The sequence below is a fragment of the Grammomys surdaster genome, unplaced genomic scaffold, assembly GCF_004785775.1.
Source record: "Grammomys surdaster isolate TR1022 unplaced genomic scaffold, NIH_TR_1.0 239, whole genome shotgun sequence".
Lineage (NCBI taxonomy): Eukaryota > Metazoa > Chordata > Mammalia > Rodentia > Muridae > Grammomys > Grammomys surdaster.
The window spans coordinates 8,135,153-8,152,583 of record NW_021604684.1 but is presented as its reverse complement, the minus strand read 5'-3'; the positions used below and the strand labels follow the sequence as shown (position 1 = coordinate 8,152,583).

Sequence of the window (17,431 nt, the reverse complement as noted above, 5' to 3'; positions counted from 1 at the left end):
CATTTCCTGGAAGGATGGGACAAAGTTTCCACTTCCTTGAAAATAGTATCTAGGGTTCAAATTCTCTGGATATTAGCCTTTAAACATTAACACTCAAAATACAGATTTTTACCAGTTCTTAGAAGTACCACTCATTGCTATAAAATTCTTTAAAATTGAACTGTCAAATTGTCTGACCCATGACAGTCCACCCCTGTCCCATGACAACCCACCCTTGTCCCATGTCAGCCTACCTCTGACCCATGACAGCCCACCCCTGTCCCATGTCAGCCCACCCCTGTCCCATGTCAGCCTACTCCTGTCCCATGTCAGCCTACTCCTGTTCCATGTCAGTCCACCCCTGTCCCATGTCAGCCTACTCCTGTCCCATGTCAGCCTACCCCTGTCCCATGTCAGCCTACTCCTGTCCCATGTTAGCCCACCCCTGTCCCATGTCAGCCTACCCCTGTCCCATGTCAGCCCACCCCTGTCCTATGTCATCCCACCCCTGTCCCATGTCAGCCCACCCTTGTCCCATCCAGGATGGTGTAGTAGGAAAAGTGTTGAGTCAGATTGGGAAGAGTCACACCAGTGCTGCTTCTGGTTGCTGTGGACCCTACATGTCAGCTGGCATCCGTTCTCCTGAACATGCATTGTACTATTTCAAAAGATGCATCTGAAGCTGACTCCACATTTATTTCCTGGATCCAGAAATGCAGTGAGGGCTTCCGAGCGCTTGGCTCAGAGCCCCACTTCTTTCATTAGTTTATCAGTCTTTACAGAAGCTCAAAGGGGACAACTGTGTGCTCTAATTGAACAACACCAAATGGTCAGAACTTCAATGACCAGCTCAGGACTCTGGATTAAATAACTGAATTTGTGCTGTCTCTCTTCCCTCTTCCAGGATGGTGGCTTTCCCACACCCTGGAGCTACCATCCTGTTAAACTGCCTTCATCTTCAGCATAGCAGGGTTAGTGTCTCATCTGACGGAAGAATCAATACTCACTATATAGTATGGACCAGTCCTTAGACATCCCCTTCACTGTTAGACATGGATACACTATTCAGGGGTCTGAAGTTCCCAAGAGCCAAGACACAGTTGAAGATACTGATGCAAAAAAGGGCAGAGAAGCAGAGGGAAGAGTGTCCTTACTGTCTCTTCAGCTGGTCCATGGATTTTTTCTCCTCTTCAATTCTTGCCTTTACAGCTTTCACAATTGTAGCTTGGAAAAGTTCGGCCCCTCTGAAATAAAATTGGGAATTCAGAGCAAATCAATATTCTTGTGGCTGTTCAACTTTTCCTGAAAATGATCAGAGATCATGACATCCTTTGGCTGGGGCTGACAGAAGTTTCCTGGCTGAACTCACCCACTTCTGGAGGCTCTTTTTGAGTGACTAAACAAGGAAGAAAATAGCCCCTTGGGAGTAAGTAGGCTGTCTGCCACCCCAGAAGGCCAGTGGAGAGAAATGGTTTGTTTCTCAAACACTAAATGACTTCAATTATGTGCCACACACATTTATCAAGTGATGTTCACTTCTAGTAAAGAACATAGCTTCAAGCTTCTAGATTTAAAGAGTAGTGGTTCTCAACCTTCTGAATGCTGCAATCTGTTAGTACAGTTCCTCATGTTGGGATGATGCCCAACCGTAAAATTATTTTTATTGTTACTTCATAATTGTAACCTTGTTATTGTTACAAATTTTAATGTAAATATCTGTTTTCTGATGGGCTTAGGCAACTCTTGTTAAAGGAGCATTTGACCCTCACAAAGGGGTTGGGACTCACAGGTCATGAATGACTGTCCTAAAGGGACTATTGGTCATATGACAAGAAGTTGCTCAGCTAATCACACATTTTTTTTTTTTTTACATTGTCATCCTTTTTCTTGTATGACAGGGAAAGGAGCACAGTTCTCTTGCCAATGGCATGCTTAGGTTCCAGGTCCCTTCTTTGCTTTCTAACTTTACTCGCTGTCTGAAGAATTTATGCATTTTTTATATTTCCATTTCTATAATCTCTCCCTCTCCCTCTTCTCCTTCTCTCCCCCCTCCCCCTCTCCCTCCTTCTCTCTCTCCCTCTCCTCCCCCCTTCTCTCTATGAGTGTGCTGCATGCATATATTTGTGCAGATACCCTTGCCCACGTGGGCGAGTGTGCAGGCAATAGGGCAATATTGATATTGGGATATCTTCTTTAATCCTTTTCCATATTATTTTACATAAATATTTATTTTGTATTTTATTATATAAGTTTGTGAGTCTGTGTGAAGGTCAGTACAAGTCTATGGAGGTCAGAGGTGTCAGATCCCTCTGGAGTTATAGGCTGTTGTGAGTTGAGTCAGTTGACATGGGTTCTGGGAATTGGACTTGGGTCCACCCTTGAACAAGAGCAGTATTTGGTGTTAACTATTGAACCCTCATCTCTCCTGACCCTCCACACTATTTTTTTTGAGGCAAGATTTCTCACTAATATGGAACTAGTCATTTTGGTTAGATTAGATGGACAGCAATTGCTGGGGGTCTGTCTGTCTCCGACCTCCAGGGCAGGGGTTACAGGTGCACAACGCCACAGCTGCATTTCTAGATGGATGCTGGGGATCTGGTCCTCATGCGTGTGCAGCAAGCACTTTACCTACTGAGCATCTCCCCCAGTCACAGGGGTTCTGACTGCAAACTGATAAACACACCAAAGCTCTGCTGGTCTGAGAAACGAAGAGAGGAGCCAGGGCCACCTCATGTTTCCCTCTGTATATCTGGACATCGCTGCTAGTGTACAGGCAAATAAAAACCTTTGGGAATGATGTCACGGGGGCTGTGACCCTCCTCCTCTTACTCTGCCCATTCTTTAGATGGCATCTTGGAATGGAAAGCAGCCTAGTTTGAGCCATGAAATTGATAACACACCCTTGACAGGCTCTCACGGACTCCCAAATGTTTCTTACGTCGCATTCACTATTGTCTGAATGTTTGTGTCCTGTTGACATCCTAACGCCTGAGTGACAGCATTAGGAAGTAGGGCCTTGCAAAATGATTAACTTATGAATGGAAAGACTATAGTAGATAAAGTGCAGGAAGTCTCTGGCCCTTTGTACCATGAGGGGACATAGTATAATGGCTACAGATTCTCACTGGACACCCAATCTGCTGCCAGAGCAACACTCGCCTTCTGGCTTCTGGAATGCTGAGAGATGCGTTTATGCTATGAGCAGCCTGCTTGTCACATCATGCTTCTGTCATGGCAACACAAAGAGTCTAAGACAATTCTATCCCATTCTGGCATCTCTGAAAATGATGTACTTACTGGTCACTAAATATTATTATACTCATAAATCATAGCACTAATATTTTAAGTTAAACAAAGCTACAGTTTGCCTATAAAATGAGATCAGAACATGCCACAAGGCTCCATGAATTTAAGGTAGGTCCCCACTATGTTTTTTCTCTATGAGTCCCCAACGCAGGTGACAAAGGCTGGAATTGCATTCATATAAATGAACTTTTGAAATGAATTCCTTTTTTTTTTCTGGCAGGGGAAGGAAATGAAACCCAGGGAAATTGGTGTTGCAAACACCTACACTTATATGTATGAACTTCAAGTTCAAAGACAAGATTTGGACATTTCATATGGGAAATTAACCTAATGTGTGTTAGGTATTGAGCACTTTGGACCCTTGCTGTCTGAGTGATCGCCAGCTACTCCAGACAAGTGCATCCTAGCTTCTGTTCCCTGCAAGCAGTGGCATGCCTGTTGGTGGCATCTACTCTCCAGAGTCCTTTTTAAACCAAAGAGAAGGGACAGAAGGGTGGAGGAAGGGTGGAGTCTGAAGAGGAAAGCATGACAACGTGAAGTTGTCTAGAGAAGATAATCAGGCTGAGGTGTGGATGAGATTAAAGGGACAGGAAGAGTAGGCAGGACAGGGCAGAGGACTACAGAGGTGTTAGGTCTTGTGCCCAGTGCCTGAGATGTTTTGGAGCTACTCTATTTTTCTTATGGTGGCTATATTAATGAACATTCTCACTAATTTTATTTGTACTTGGCTGATGAGTTAGGATCTTGAGACATTTGCATCTGTTCTTTCTCTTCGCCCCAGCCTTGCTCTTTTGTAATGCGGAGGATCAAATGTACTTTTCCACTGAGTTACATCCAATCCTTACTCCTGTGTTGTCTCTTGGGGTACGTCTGTTCAGATCATTGCCATTGTGTTACTCACAGGTTGCTATTATTTACAAAAAGCCTTACTCAGCACTAGAGCTGGGCGGATGCCTATCCTCTATGCTATTAGAATCTTTCCTATCTATAACCCTGAGTAATTACTATGTTTCACCTCAGCTGCTGTTAACTGGCCAGCCCTCAAGGCCGTGTCTTCTCAACTCTTAACTCATGGCAACTTTTTCTTACTCCTCACCTTTCTCTCCCCACCCACATCCTCAGTTCTCCTCTGACCCCTCAGGCTTGGGAGCCCTAATCTCTGTCCCATGTCTCCTCTGCCCAGCTATTAGCTATCAGTATCTCTATTCACCAATCGAAAATAACTTGGGGGCAAGGTCACATAGTGTCACTTGGGTCTACATGAGGACTCTCTCCTCTATGGGGCAAACAAGTCTTGGGGGCCGCACATAGCCTTACAATACACAGCAAAAGACCAAACCTCAACATTCACAGAGTTTTTTGTAAGACTATTTTAGAAGCATAAGGACTAGTGTCCAATCCTTTATGGAATGGTGTGTGTGTGTGTGTGTGTGTATGGGGGGGACTTTTGTAAGCAATGTCAGATATTGAAGATCAGATTAAGCAGTAATACATTCAGGGCAAGTTGCTGGTGGAAGTAGACTGACCCACCTGGATGCCAGAATCTGGGATGCTTTAATGTCAGCCACAACATGCAGGAAATAGTAACTCATGAAGACTCTCCTCTGCAGCAGGAGAAATGCGAAGCAGATGCTGTCCCAGATGATCCCTGCCTCCCCACTAGGCAGCTTGCATTTGGAGTCATCTTCAGCTGAGACACAAAGCAGGGGAGAACCCAACTGTAAATGAACACACCTGTTTCTGTCTTCACTGTTGTATAAAGGCTACAGAGCCAGGCTTGGGAAATCCCCCTGGCACAAGAGCAGAATTCTGATGTTCTTATTTATGATCTGAGTACCTCTTAAGTAAAACTTATACTCCCCAAGTCTGAACTGTGAGGCACAGGGAAACCCCTGGATAGTTTTTCTTTAAGTACTCCTTAACAAGAGCTATGAAGAAACACCACCTGGATGGCAGATGAAATGCTCTAGTAGAGTCCCACCCAGAGGCAACTGACACAGGCTAGTCTATTAGAAGGTGGTGGCAGAACATTTTATACTAAGTAGCAATTTCCAGAGTCTAGTTTAATCCTCTGCTAAGTACAACCTGAATTAGAAACCACAGTCAAGAGTGCATTGTATCTAAATAGCCTTTCTGAGCATCGTGGACGTGTACAGGTGCTATGACCTGTTTTTGAGCTAGAGGCAAATGGTAGAAATAGCATCTCCCATGGACTTTTGGGGGAAAATCACCCCAGAAATTCTAGGGCTCTTTCCAGTTGTCTTTCTAAGCCCAAAGTTCCCTCAGCTTCTTGAAGAGAGAAGGTCTACAAACCTGAGGTACCCTGATGACTACCCATTCTAACTGGAGCAACTGTAGCTTTGAGAAGGTGGCTGGACTTGTTTTGAATCTTATTGGGGAAAGTACATGGAGGCACCTTTACTACATCCATGTGGCAGGGCTTTGGGGGACACCCCGTGTTATAGCCAATGGTTCATCACATAGGGCAGAGTTGACTCCACCGTCATCTCATTTCCTTGTGTTTTCCTCTAGGCTTTAAGTCAGAACAACACAGCGGCTCTTTCTTTTCTGCATTTCTTCTTCCAAAGGGTCCTCTCATACTTACGCATTTGATAGCCTTTCACTGTGCAGGCCAGGCTGAATGCTTGGATCAACCAGCAGCTGTTTCTCACTAGTGCACCGATGTATCCACAGGCTCCTATCTGAAAATGAAAGGAGGGAGGCAAACTTCAGGCTCTGAATCTAGAAAACAAAGTTGATGTCTAACAAATCCAATGTGCAAGAATCAAATACAACAGCTAGTATTAGCTGTTCAGAGAGCAATGTAAACTCAGGAGAAATTCCTTTCAGTGGGAACGGAAAGAGTCTCCAGTGTGATGCTTCTGCACTTGGAAGCCATGGTCCTTACAAAGAAAGCTGGACTCCTGTAGGACAAGCTTTTACTCTATGGGAATGCACTAAGACAAAGTCTTCGGTTTGGGTAGAATTATTTTCTCATAGGTCACATGACTCAAACTTACACTGATCCCCAGAAGATCACCCCAGGTCTAAGCTTAAGAGTAAAGTTCTTAGGGCTGGTATGTGGCCTTGGTGTGTGATATATTGCCCTCATATACATGGATCCAACATCCTAGAACTAAACCAACCTTGGATAGAAAATAGTTCCCGTGGGGGAGGACCTGTATTGAACCTACACATGCTTTTCCCTGTCATTGTCCCTTTTAGTGCATTCATTTGTTTATTCTGTGCTTGTAGTGTATATTTACATCATCTGGAGAAGCTGTAAAACATACAGGATGATATATATGGGCTCTATGAAAATGTTGCAATACAAGGTAGCCGAGCCCCGAAATATTTGGGAGTCAATGGCTGAAACCAATCCTTCAGAGAAACCAAGGAAAGTCTATGTGCATGAAGGCTTGTTTGACCAATCCTCTGAGTAAAGAAATCTTTCCTGTTGGTTTGTATGTGGTTCTTCCATACTAATAAATTTCTTATGCCAAGTACTAATCCTGAATTAGGTAGTTTAAATAAACATTAACCACTGCAAGTCAACACATGAATGGTATGGGGTCAGCTGTGCACATGGCCCTTGGACACTCAAAAGCATTTACTCTCCAAATAGCAGTGATTCAGCTTGGAGTATTCAGCCATGAAAATAAGCATGTAAACCTAGGCTCTAATCCCATGCATCATGTTTTCGTTCTTTTCCTCCAGGAAGGGACTGACCTCCTCTTTGGACTTTAGAGACTTTTCAATATGTTTTTGTTTGTTTGCCTCAGTGAAAGCTACCTCTTGTGTTTTATAGGAAAGATAGTAGAAAAGTGTATTCTGTTCACTCACCCAACATTGTAACCATTGCTATCAGTGATTGCACTGTAATGATTTATAACAAAGGCTATCTTTTTTTTTTTCCAAAATGTGAACATCTCAAAGCACCTGAGTCCTACTGCTATCTGGACCTTCAAAATGTAAAAATGCTTAGCAAAAAGCTAGCCTACAATGTATATTTGTAGAATGAATAAATGGATGGATGGATGGATGGATGGATGGATGGATGGATTAATAAATTGGTGGATAGATGGATAAATGAAAGGATGGACATGGCTTAATAGATAGGTGTGGATGGATGGAAACTGGTATGTATGGATGGATAAAGGCATGGGAGGATAAACAGATTGATGGATGGATGGATGGATAGATACAAGTATGGATGGGTAGATGGATGAGGAGACATTGTATCCATGCATTTTCCAGGATCAGTCTATTGGAGCTCTTCCAATGAGATCATCTTCAGAATGAGCCAGCAAGCTGCTGTCTTGTCTCATACCCCTGAAACTACCCCCAACATAACCCCCTGTGAAAATTTGTGTTAGTGAGCTAAAATTCTTAAATAAAGCCAGTATATTGCCTATTAGAAAACTAATCCTTCAATAGACTGTACACAAAAATAAATAATTCAACTCTTCATGGCTATATACACTGTCTTAGATCCCTAAATACACTGGCTCACATGAAAACATCCTTTAAAATAAAAGCTAATAGTGAATGCCAAGTGAGTTCCTTCATGAGAAGGTAGAAAGGGAAGAAATAGGACCATCACACCACTGTCTCATTAATGCATGATCGACCCACCACAGCCATGAGAAGCAAGCACAAGGCTCATCAGTTATAGCTCAGTGGAGAGACACTAGTACCCTCACTTAGGAAGGTTGTTGGTTGAATTCCCTGTAGGACTAAAGAATTCCAGAGTGGTAAAAGCAATGGTGTGGTGCTGGAGTTATCCCTGAGCAGGATGCCTTACCTGTAACATTGGGGTAAAAGTTACACCTGACCACAGCAAGCAGTATGTATTGTTCTTCTAGCACACATGGTTACCCTTACATCCTCATCTGGATGTCTGCACTCAGAAATAACCTAGTGCTGAATTTTCTCTCACATCTCTGGGTGCATAAAATGTTTCTGCATCTATAAGCCCCTTTTACCTCATTTCCCACACAACAGGGTATTCCAGAAAATATCTTAATTTGTCCTACATTCTACAATTCCTTCTCGGTGAGACAGCTCCTTTTTGGTGAACAGGATAAATCTTTGGAGGGTTCAGTAACCCTGATTCATTGCAACACGATGAGAGACACAGCTTGTTCCTCAGGAAGGATAGGATTTTAAGTAGTCAATCATTTTAGATTTTATTTGTTGAATGCATCACCTCCTATCGTGTGACCGCCAAATGGGGGAGAGGAGCAGAAAAGATTCCCTTAACGCTGTAAAACTAAGAGTGGCAAACAGTCATTGAAGCCTGAACTTGCAGTGTCTTGGGTGGAGCTTTTAGGAGTCACATGAGAAGCTGGGGCTTTTAAGGACAACCAAGTGGACTGTTTATTCTTGCGCTGAAACCACAAGTATGTTATGTAGTGGGAACCACTTACTGACAGTATATTTTTCATGGTAATCACGAACACGTTGTAGGCAATCAGCCAGTCCCAGTAGCGTAGGATGCTCTTGATGGGTTTCAGTAGCAGATCACCTCCAAAGAGCAGGAAATAGAAACAGGCCACCAAGTAACCCATGCAAAAGATGCTGATCCTGGTTGTTCCCGTAATGAAGATGATGGTGAGGACGAACCAGAAGAGGTAGCTGAAGATGATCACTTTGGACATGTCCAAGTAAGATCTGCAAAACAGACCCCAGGGCAATACAAAGACAACAGCAACACAAGGAAAACCAAGAGCTCTTCCTTAAGGAGGGGAACCTCTTTTTAAACATTGAGCTTTCTATATTCTGCAAAACGTATGCTGAGCTCTGTGCATCCCACTGCCTGCTGCATCGGAAGCCCCTACATCATCAGTCCCAGACAAATAGGTAAGTGGAGAAAAACCATGAGTAAGTATGCCTATCGACATCTCATCTGAGACTAATTTTTCACAAAACAACATTTTCTGCCTACCACTTGAATATTCAGAATTCTCTTTGTCTTTCTATGGGAGGCATATATAATGTGGTGGTTTGAATATGCTTGGCTCAGGGAGTGGCAGTATTTAGAGTTGTGGCCTTGTTGGAGTAGGTGTGGCCTTGTTGGAGGAAGTGTGTCATTGTGGGTGTGTGATGTAAGACCCCTGTCCTAGCTGCCTGGAAGCCAGTCTCCTCCATTTGCCTTTGCAACAAGATGTTGAGCTCTCAGCTCCTCCTGCACCATGCCTGCCTGGATGCTGTCATGCTCCGCCTTGATGATAAAGAAATAAACCTCTGAACCTGTAAGCCAGCCCCAATTAAATATTGTCCTTATAAGAGTTGCTTTGGTCATGGTGTCTGTTCACAGAAGTAAAACCCTAACTAAAACAGATAATTATACAGTGAAAAACAACTCCAAGATACAGGTGCTTCCTGCCTGGCAGGAAAATGAGCAATGGGTTACATTCAAGGAACTAGAAATTTATATTATTACATTAAAATGTTTCATACTACATACAAAAATTTTACTAGGGGTAAAAAAAAATTCTCCTCATAGATGGAAGAACAGCTCTGATATTCTGTGTCCGGATGTCACTGGGCCCATGCAGGGTTCTTTGAGGGGCTGTCCATCCCAAGTGGCTTTACTGATGAAAAGTGAGACTGGAGTATAAGACTCAAGCTTTTCTACAGTAATTAACAGCTGTGGATGCATCCAGAGCCTGAGCTTCAGGCGGCAGGTACTACAGCTTCTGGCTAGCACTCTCCTCAGCTTGACCATCCCTTCACTGAGGGCTTGCTGGGGAAGCTTTTCCTCTTAGGTTTAAGGAAAAGAATCAGAGAATAAATTCTGAATTCACTGTTTGATTAATGGGCTACAATTCTCTAGATAGTTAATAAATAATCTCCATAATGTATGCCCTGGCTTTGCAAGCAGTATTAGAAAACAAGGTGTGTCTTGGTTCGTTTATCAGATAAATGAACTTTTGACATTACTAATTTTAAGAACAAAATGAAAAAAGCATTCCTTTCAGAATAACTGTAATCCTTCTTTAATTTTTAAAAAACAAATGCAGGAGAACCATGGTTGTGGTCAGCAAACCTGCTAGCTTCTTACACAGATAAAGTGGAAGGTGATAGTATATACCCTGCCAGAGGTGGCTGCAATGGTCTCTGGCTCAATGGAAGTACTTGGAATGGAATCTGAAGCCTTAAAGCAACCAGGCAATGGAAACTAGTTAAGTAATGCATGCAGGATATCGGCTCAGTGCAATGCCAGTGGGGGAATGGGGACAAGAACAGAATCAGTTAGAAGGGCCTTGCCCCCAATGCTACACTTTACAAGAGCAGATAAGACAGGTTCTTAAAAGTGACACCTGCTGGGGAGCAGGTAATGCATGCTACACATCTCTGGAGCCAGAAGTTGGGGTGCTCCACACAGATGCCATGTATACTCTTAGTGCTGTCTATCTGCCTCTGCCATATCTTCCCAGCAGGAGTTGAGGACAAACACTAACCCAGGAGTCTCAGAGGCTGGAGGCTCAGGCCTGAGTCACAAAGCCAGATCCCACAGTGCTCTTAGGCTGAAGTGAGTCTAAAAAGCTTTCCCGGCTGGGGAGAGCTGGGGAGCCTGACTCCAGGCAGGCCTCTGGATGAAGCTATGTCTGGAAAACCCAGAAATACAGAAAGAATGCACCAGGAGAGAAATTGGGCTGGGTTTACATCAAAGCTCCCACAGAGAAGCCCAAGAAGGTAAGGCTGGGTGTCACCTGACAGGGAAGAGGGAGGAGCAGATGGAGTTGTAAAGGGATCCAACACAGGGATGAGGGAGACAGGATATATGGACAGAATCACTCAGGGAAGCTCTGGGAGCTTCACTCTTTAGGCTCTTGAACACACAGGTGAGGAAGAGGAAAGACGGGAACAACAGAAGTGGTGAGGAGGGATAGGGATGAGGGATGATGGAGAAAGAAATGAGGAGGGGCTGTGATGAGGACGGACAGGGATGGGGTGATTAGGTAAGAGTGATTAGGGCGAGGACTAAAAGAGGGAGGGATAAAGACAAGGGGAGAGGATGAGGGGGGATGAGAATGAGGAAGCACATTGGGGATGAGAGATTCAGGATGAGGAGAATAGTAAATAAGAGATATAGGGTACAGAGTGGGTAGATGAAGGGTAAAGAAAATAGAAAGGAGAATCAAAGGGGGAGAGGGATAAAAAGATGGATGGAGGAGAAGGAGGAGGGAAAGTAGATGGGGGTCAGAAAGGATTCTCCTAGGAGGGATGCCTACTGGTATCATTGGCCCAATGCAGTTTCTGTTAGAAGAAGAGACTGAGGCCTTAATAACCTTCTGTGGGGACAAGAGGGACACAGGGGTGTAACTCAGAGGCTGATCTACTTCCCCTGTGGTCCACAGAGAGAACTGCAGTAAAGGAGCAGCACAGGTGACATTGCACACAAAGACTGCCCATAAAGAGATGGAGCTGCCGTTACCTGCAGTGAATGAAATCTGGTACAGGGTTATGCTGGCTGAATGAGGCTGCGTCAAGGTTCATGCAAATCTCGACATTGTCCCCGGCCATGATGCGCACAGCTGCCTTGTTTTCGTCCTCAAAAATCTGTCGTTGTAAGGAAGCACACAGGAGCAGCATGAAGTCATCTGGTAAGACAAAAGCAGCCACTCTTCAGGTCCTAAAATGCCACACATAGTCACCATGTAGCTTGTCGGAGCCTGAACCCCTGTGTCAGCTGTGTTCCCAAAAAGCATGCCAGTTTCTAAGGTTGGAACCGAGTCCCCATTTCCTGATCTCAGCATGGGGGCAACAGAGTGAGTATAAGGTACACAGGGGCTGGCATTGCTGACATCTGGATGCCATCATGTCCAAACGCTAGGTGCCTGTCTCCATGGATCTTGGGGTGGGGTATGTCTTCACCTACCAGTGCTGAGGAAGACACTGGAATGGTGGCTTCTCCTTTCACATGAGCTTGATACAGAGATCCCTGTACTTTCTGCTCACTAGCTCCTTCACATTTGTAACCAGACTTTTGTCAGTGCTTGCACTGAGGTTGTTCAAGAGCAGGTGGCAAAGACAGACATGTTGGGAAAGGTCACTAACAGGGCTTTGAGCTGCTCAGAGCAAAGATTTCCTGGCCAGGTCTCTTTCCTTGGCCACTCCCAAGGCACAGTTAGCTTCCTCGATTTTAAAAACAGCCTGAATCTTCTGAGGCAAAGAAGTTACTCTGGAATTTTCCATGGCACTTCCACCCCCTACTGTTCCAGAAGCACTGCTCCAACCATCCATTAGCTAGCTGTCTTAGAAGGCCTTGCATGCAGCCCTCCTGTGGCTGACATCTAAGGCTCCCCATTGGGAGTCTTTCTTTTAGGTCTACTTGCCGGTGGCTGGAAATGTAGTCAACTTGCAAAGTTCCCTCTCTAGTCTACCTATAAAGAGGCAGGCATATGTAAATAGAGGTGTTGAAGTAAGTTACTTCAGTGTTGATTTATACCTTTTGCAAATGGAGCTGAACAAGTAGAACCTATTAGTTTGACTCAGAATATAAATACATAAGACAAGCTTCAGTGGGGAAACTAAGAGCACTAATGCCTAACACTTGAAAAATAATGAGCAAATATAAACCAAATACCTACATCACATGATCCCACAGCGGAAACACTTACAGACAAGAAACACAGGGTTGGGCCGCACAATGAAATCCGGGAAGTACAGCCACTTGATGATGTTATCGTTGAAGTTGGCTCCCTTGAATCTCCAAGGATAATCTGCAAGGGGCAGGGATGATCAGACAATCAGTTCCCTGGGGCATCTCTGCTCTTCTCAGTGGTCCACTGGCTATGGTTGTTGCTAAGTGGAGATGCTCTAGGCAGAATGCTCACCTCGGCAGGGGGCAGGGGGGATGCCGATGCAGATGAAGTACTGGAAGGTGATGATGCAAGCCAGGAAGCAGCAGTACTTGGGCCAGACCTCAGCAATGGCTTTTCTTCTGCGTCGATACAAGACACCGATCAGCCAACAGGCATGAATCATGGCGTAGAAGTCCATTCGCTGTCCAATTACATTCACTGACATTAGGAAACAGGTCTGTATAAGGATTGTTAAGAGACAAGAAAGATTGCATTTATCAGAAAAGGAAGTGACAAGAGAGACCAGTGCTTCTTAATTTGTCTGTATGGGCACCTGAGGAGCCTCACTGTAAAAGTAGGGGCCTTTTCTCAGCACCCTTTGCTCAGAAATAATGACATGGAGATCTTTATATTTATTAATGTGCTTCAAGACACTATGCTGGGCAGGTTCTGAGCTATTCTAACCCAACATTCTATTCTGTTCTAACCTGGCCTACTTCCTACTACATGGTCCTTTACCTCTCATCTGGGTCTTGCCTCGGCACTTCCTTCTTCACTTGTATCCTGATGATGACTCCTCTCAGGGCAAGAGAATCCTGCTTTATCCTCTCCTGCCCAGCTATAGGCTAATCAGCTTTTGATTTAACCAATCAGGAGGTTATGGAGAACAATGCTTTTCAAAATACTGAGCCATACCAAAGTCTGGGCTGCAACCAGATCTTTGGGTACAGAAATCAGCATTTGAACACACAGTGCATAAAAGCATCCCCCAAGATCTCACTGTTAAGTGTTTTTCACCATGAAGATAGAAATGCTGTGCAATTCCTTCTGCTAGAACTGACTGTGCCTTTCATAGTAACTGCTTCAACAGCGCAGAGGGTGACAGCTATGAGGTCTTTGGGAAATATCATCATTGTAAATTTGTTCCCTTAATTCCATTATAGATTGTCACTATTGAATTCCATTCTTCCACTAATTTTGTTACTATTCTCTTAGCACCATTTCAGGGCACAAGAGTTCACCTCTCAGTTTACACATTCAAAATGAATGTAAGAACGGAAAATTTATTCTTAATAAGAAACGGAGATGATCGCGGATATATATTTAGAGACCTAGGGACCAAGTGCACTGTTGCGAAATGGGGTACGGTCCTCTGGCTTTTGAGAACTTGAGCTAAGCTAACCCATCACCCTCAATGGCTTTGTGAATCATGAACTGGAGTTGTGTAATGAACTTTTAGTGACCAACTAGGAAAGATTTAAATGTTCATGAAAAGAAATCAAAGATATGGGCAAGAAAAACTCACCTCTAGGCCAAACTTGTAGAAGAAGTAGTTTACAAAATATTTGGCACAATTGATAAGTCCATCATCTAGATGTAACCTTGTGATGTCATGAAAGATAGTTTTAGACACTGGAGCAGTCAGGTTGTTTCGGCCTCGATAGTACTCCTGATGGCGGTAAACGGTGACTTCGAAGGCCAAAATTGCCAACATCAGGAGATTGTTCTACAAATAGCAAGCAAGAAAACGCATCTGTGTACACTAAAGGCTCTGTGACTTGGTACTTCTGAGAAACTGTAGTAAATTGTTGCTTTGAATTCCAGATGTTTCAAATGCAATGTTATACTAGATGCCACCCATACTTAATGTAGTATTGAGCATATTTCTCTGTCTTATTTACTGCAGTCATACCGTCATTATGGAAACAGTCTAGCTGTTATGATAACAGGGTCTATTCTCTCTGGGCACAAGATTGTGGCTACTGTTTCTTTTGCTTGCTAAGTACACGCCTCACATCAAGAGAGCAGCACTGAGAACCTAGAGGAAGGCAGTCTCACCTTGTTTGAAACCCTTAAATAGCTCAGGGACATCTGGGAAAGCCTCTAATCTTGGTGACCAGATGACAGTTGGAGAGAAAATCTAATACATCTGTAAACTTGCCTGAGAGGGGTAAGCTGAGAAGCAAGTTCAAGGTGGTCAAGTCCTGGTCATAATACTCATGACAAGAGCATTGACCAGTGGCAATGGGTGCAGAGGCCATCTGTCAGGATCTCCAAATATCAGTTTAGTTTATCCTGACAGTTATTTGGACAGTGACTTTATAGAAGCTCTAGAAATTACAGAATGGGATTTTTATACATTTAAAACTCTCAAGTACCCAGTAGACAGACCTTATCTTTGTCTTGTCAGAGATTGGGACAACGATTAAAGTTGCTTGAGTTATTCATCAAAGTAAAATGTACAGGAATGTACAAGATTCTAAGTGGTTTGTTTTCATTAAGTTTCTATGACTTTTTGACTTAAATATGCTGTATTATTCTGTAATATGATATGTACCACTTATTAAGCATTCAAAAAGATGAAATTGGCAGCAAGTATTTCCTGTAATACTTTTATGCTTCCTTCTCACAAATGATTATTATTGAAAATTTGATAGATTTTATTTAGTGCTTTCTTTGTGTCTAGAAAAGATAAGATGATGTAAGATATAAATTTTTATTTTTCAAAAACCTTAACAATATATTTTGGTCTTGCTTCGGTTCTGATGTGACCACCAACTTTATACTTTAATGGTGACTTGAGGGGCTAGTGAAGGTTTTGGTTGTATTTCACTGAACTAAGTCAGATTGCTTGGTCACTTTCTCTTCAGCACAATGTAATACCAATTTTACGATTTAGTCGTTTTAATATGAACTATGAAGACAAAGTTACTATCAAAGAGATTATTAAGAGTTTTGGGAGGGGGGCAAGAATCACAAACTAGAACTGTGCAGAGGCCCACATGAGGCACAACAAAGTCTTACCCTTAGGTAGACGAGCAAAGGGGAGGATTTCCTCAGGCCAACCCACTCAGTGGGATCAACAGGGGCACTGTAGAGAAGAGACTTGTTCAACTCATGAAGGGGTATGTTGGTTTGATTTTCATTGGGCTGAAAAGAAGACAAAACAGGGTAAAAATTGCTTGTTAAATTTTAGAGTGCAGGCTTCTCCTCTTCAACTTTGATCAAAGGGAGTTTGGAGGGCAAGGAAGGTAGGGACCCATTTCAAGTGGGGAGGGTTCTAGGGGTATGAGCAGATTTAGGTCCATCACAGGACCAGAATAGAGTTATTGTGGATGAGATGACTTATAAACTAGACAGAAGGCTCTTGGTGTGGTGACTCCCCAAATATCTCCCTTGATTCTCTTAAGGTCAGTGAGGAAGGCCCCCAACTTTGAGGCTCACCAAGGAGCAGTTGACAGAAAAGTTCTCAGGCTTAATGGTTTGCAGCTGGTACAACATTTTGCAGACGATGATCACACATGTCCAGACAGTGCAGACACTGGAAGCCACACGGCGGAGTTTGGCATATGGCAGAGCAAATGCCCAAGAAATCAAGAATACATAGTTGAACAGAGACACCTGAAAACACAAAATCAGAAATAGGGACAAAAATACATGGTATGGCAAAGACATTTACAAGACAGGACAATGTGGTGCAGTTCAGCAAAGGTTGTCTGAGTTCTTATGTGTAAGGCACTGTCTTAGGTGATGGGTGTTGCAAGGATAGAGAGGTGCTGTGGTCTTGAAGATACTATATCTCATAAATCAGACAGAAAAACAAGGCAGAATCCATATACTGTAACTTATAAGTGTGCCTGAGCTCCTGTAATAGCATCCGAAGAGTCCTCCATCCAAAGAAGGGATTGACAAAAAGCTAAAACAAGCTATGAAAGATGGAAATCATCAAGGTGAAGGATGCAGAAGCAAAGGATAAAGGCAAGGGTTAGTGTGATGAGGATAGGCCACTGGACATCAGGAAATTTAAGGGCTACTCATAGATGAGGATGGAGATGCAGCTTCAAGCTTTGACTGGTCTCTTTGAACCGTGAAATGACACATGAACTCATTCTGCAGGAAATAGAGATCCAGGTAAAGGCTTTACATCAGAAAGTTAAAGGTAAGATTTGCATTATATTTAAATATGTGCAACCAAATTAAGGAGGGAGAAATGTAAGGGCTACGTAAGAGGCCAGAGCCCAACGCTATAGTTAGCTGTGGAGGTATGGAGTTAGGGATTCCATAGTTACATGGAATCATGTGGTTCTGTGCTTGCATTAAAAAAGGCACATACTGGACTGCCTGGGAAGTAAAATTTGCTTGATTTGATAGTCAACTAGTTTGACTATGTGTCTTAGTTAGCATTTTATTGCTGTGAACAGACACCATGACCAAGACAACTCTTATAAGGATAGCATTTAATTGGGGCTGGCTTACAGGATCAAAGGTACAGTCCATTATCAGCAATGTGGGAGCATGGCAGCATTCGTGTAGGCTTGTGCAGGAGGAGC

General features: G+C 43.4%; 1 protein-coding gene across 1 annotated transcript in view; it reads right to left on the bottom strand.

The window, feature by feature from the left end:
* The window catches only part of Piezo2 (piezo type mechanosensitive ion channel component 2), a 368,900-nt gene that overhangs the window by 57,038 nt on the left and 294,431 nt on the right, over positions 1–17,431 (bottom strand). Inside the window, exons 22-31 of the mRNA XM_028774207.1 lie at positions 16,326–16,502; positions 15,906–16,031; positions 14,407–14,607; positions 13,134–13,338; positions 12,918–13,019; positions 11,732–11,897; positions 8,718–8,961; positions 5,894–5,990; positions 4,819–4,978; positions 1,134–1,223 (exon numbers count right to left, since the gene is read on the bottom strand). Of these exons, the coding sequence (XP_028630040.1) occupies positions 1,134–1,223; positions 4,819–4,978; positions 5,894–5,990; positions 8,718–8,961; positions 11,732–11,897; positions 12,918–13,019; positions 13,134–13,338; positions 14,407–14,607; positions 15,906–16,031; positions 16,326–16,502 (1,568 nt within the window). The remainder of the gene's footprint in view (positions 1–1,133; positions 1,224–4,818; positions 4,979–5,893; positions 5,991–8,717; positions 8,962–11,731; positions 11,898–12,917; positions 13,020–13,133; positions 13,339–14,406; positions 14,608–15,905; positions 16,032–16,325; positions 16,503–17,431) is intronic.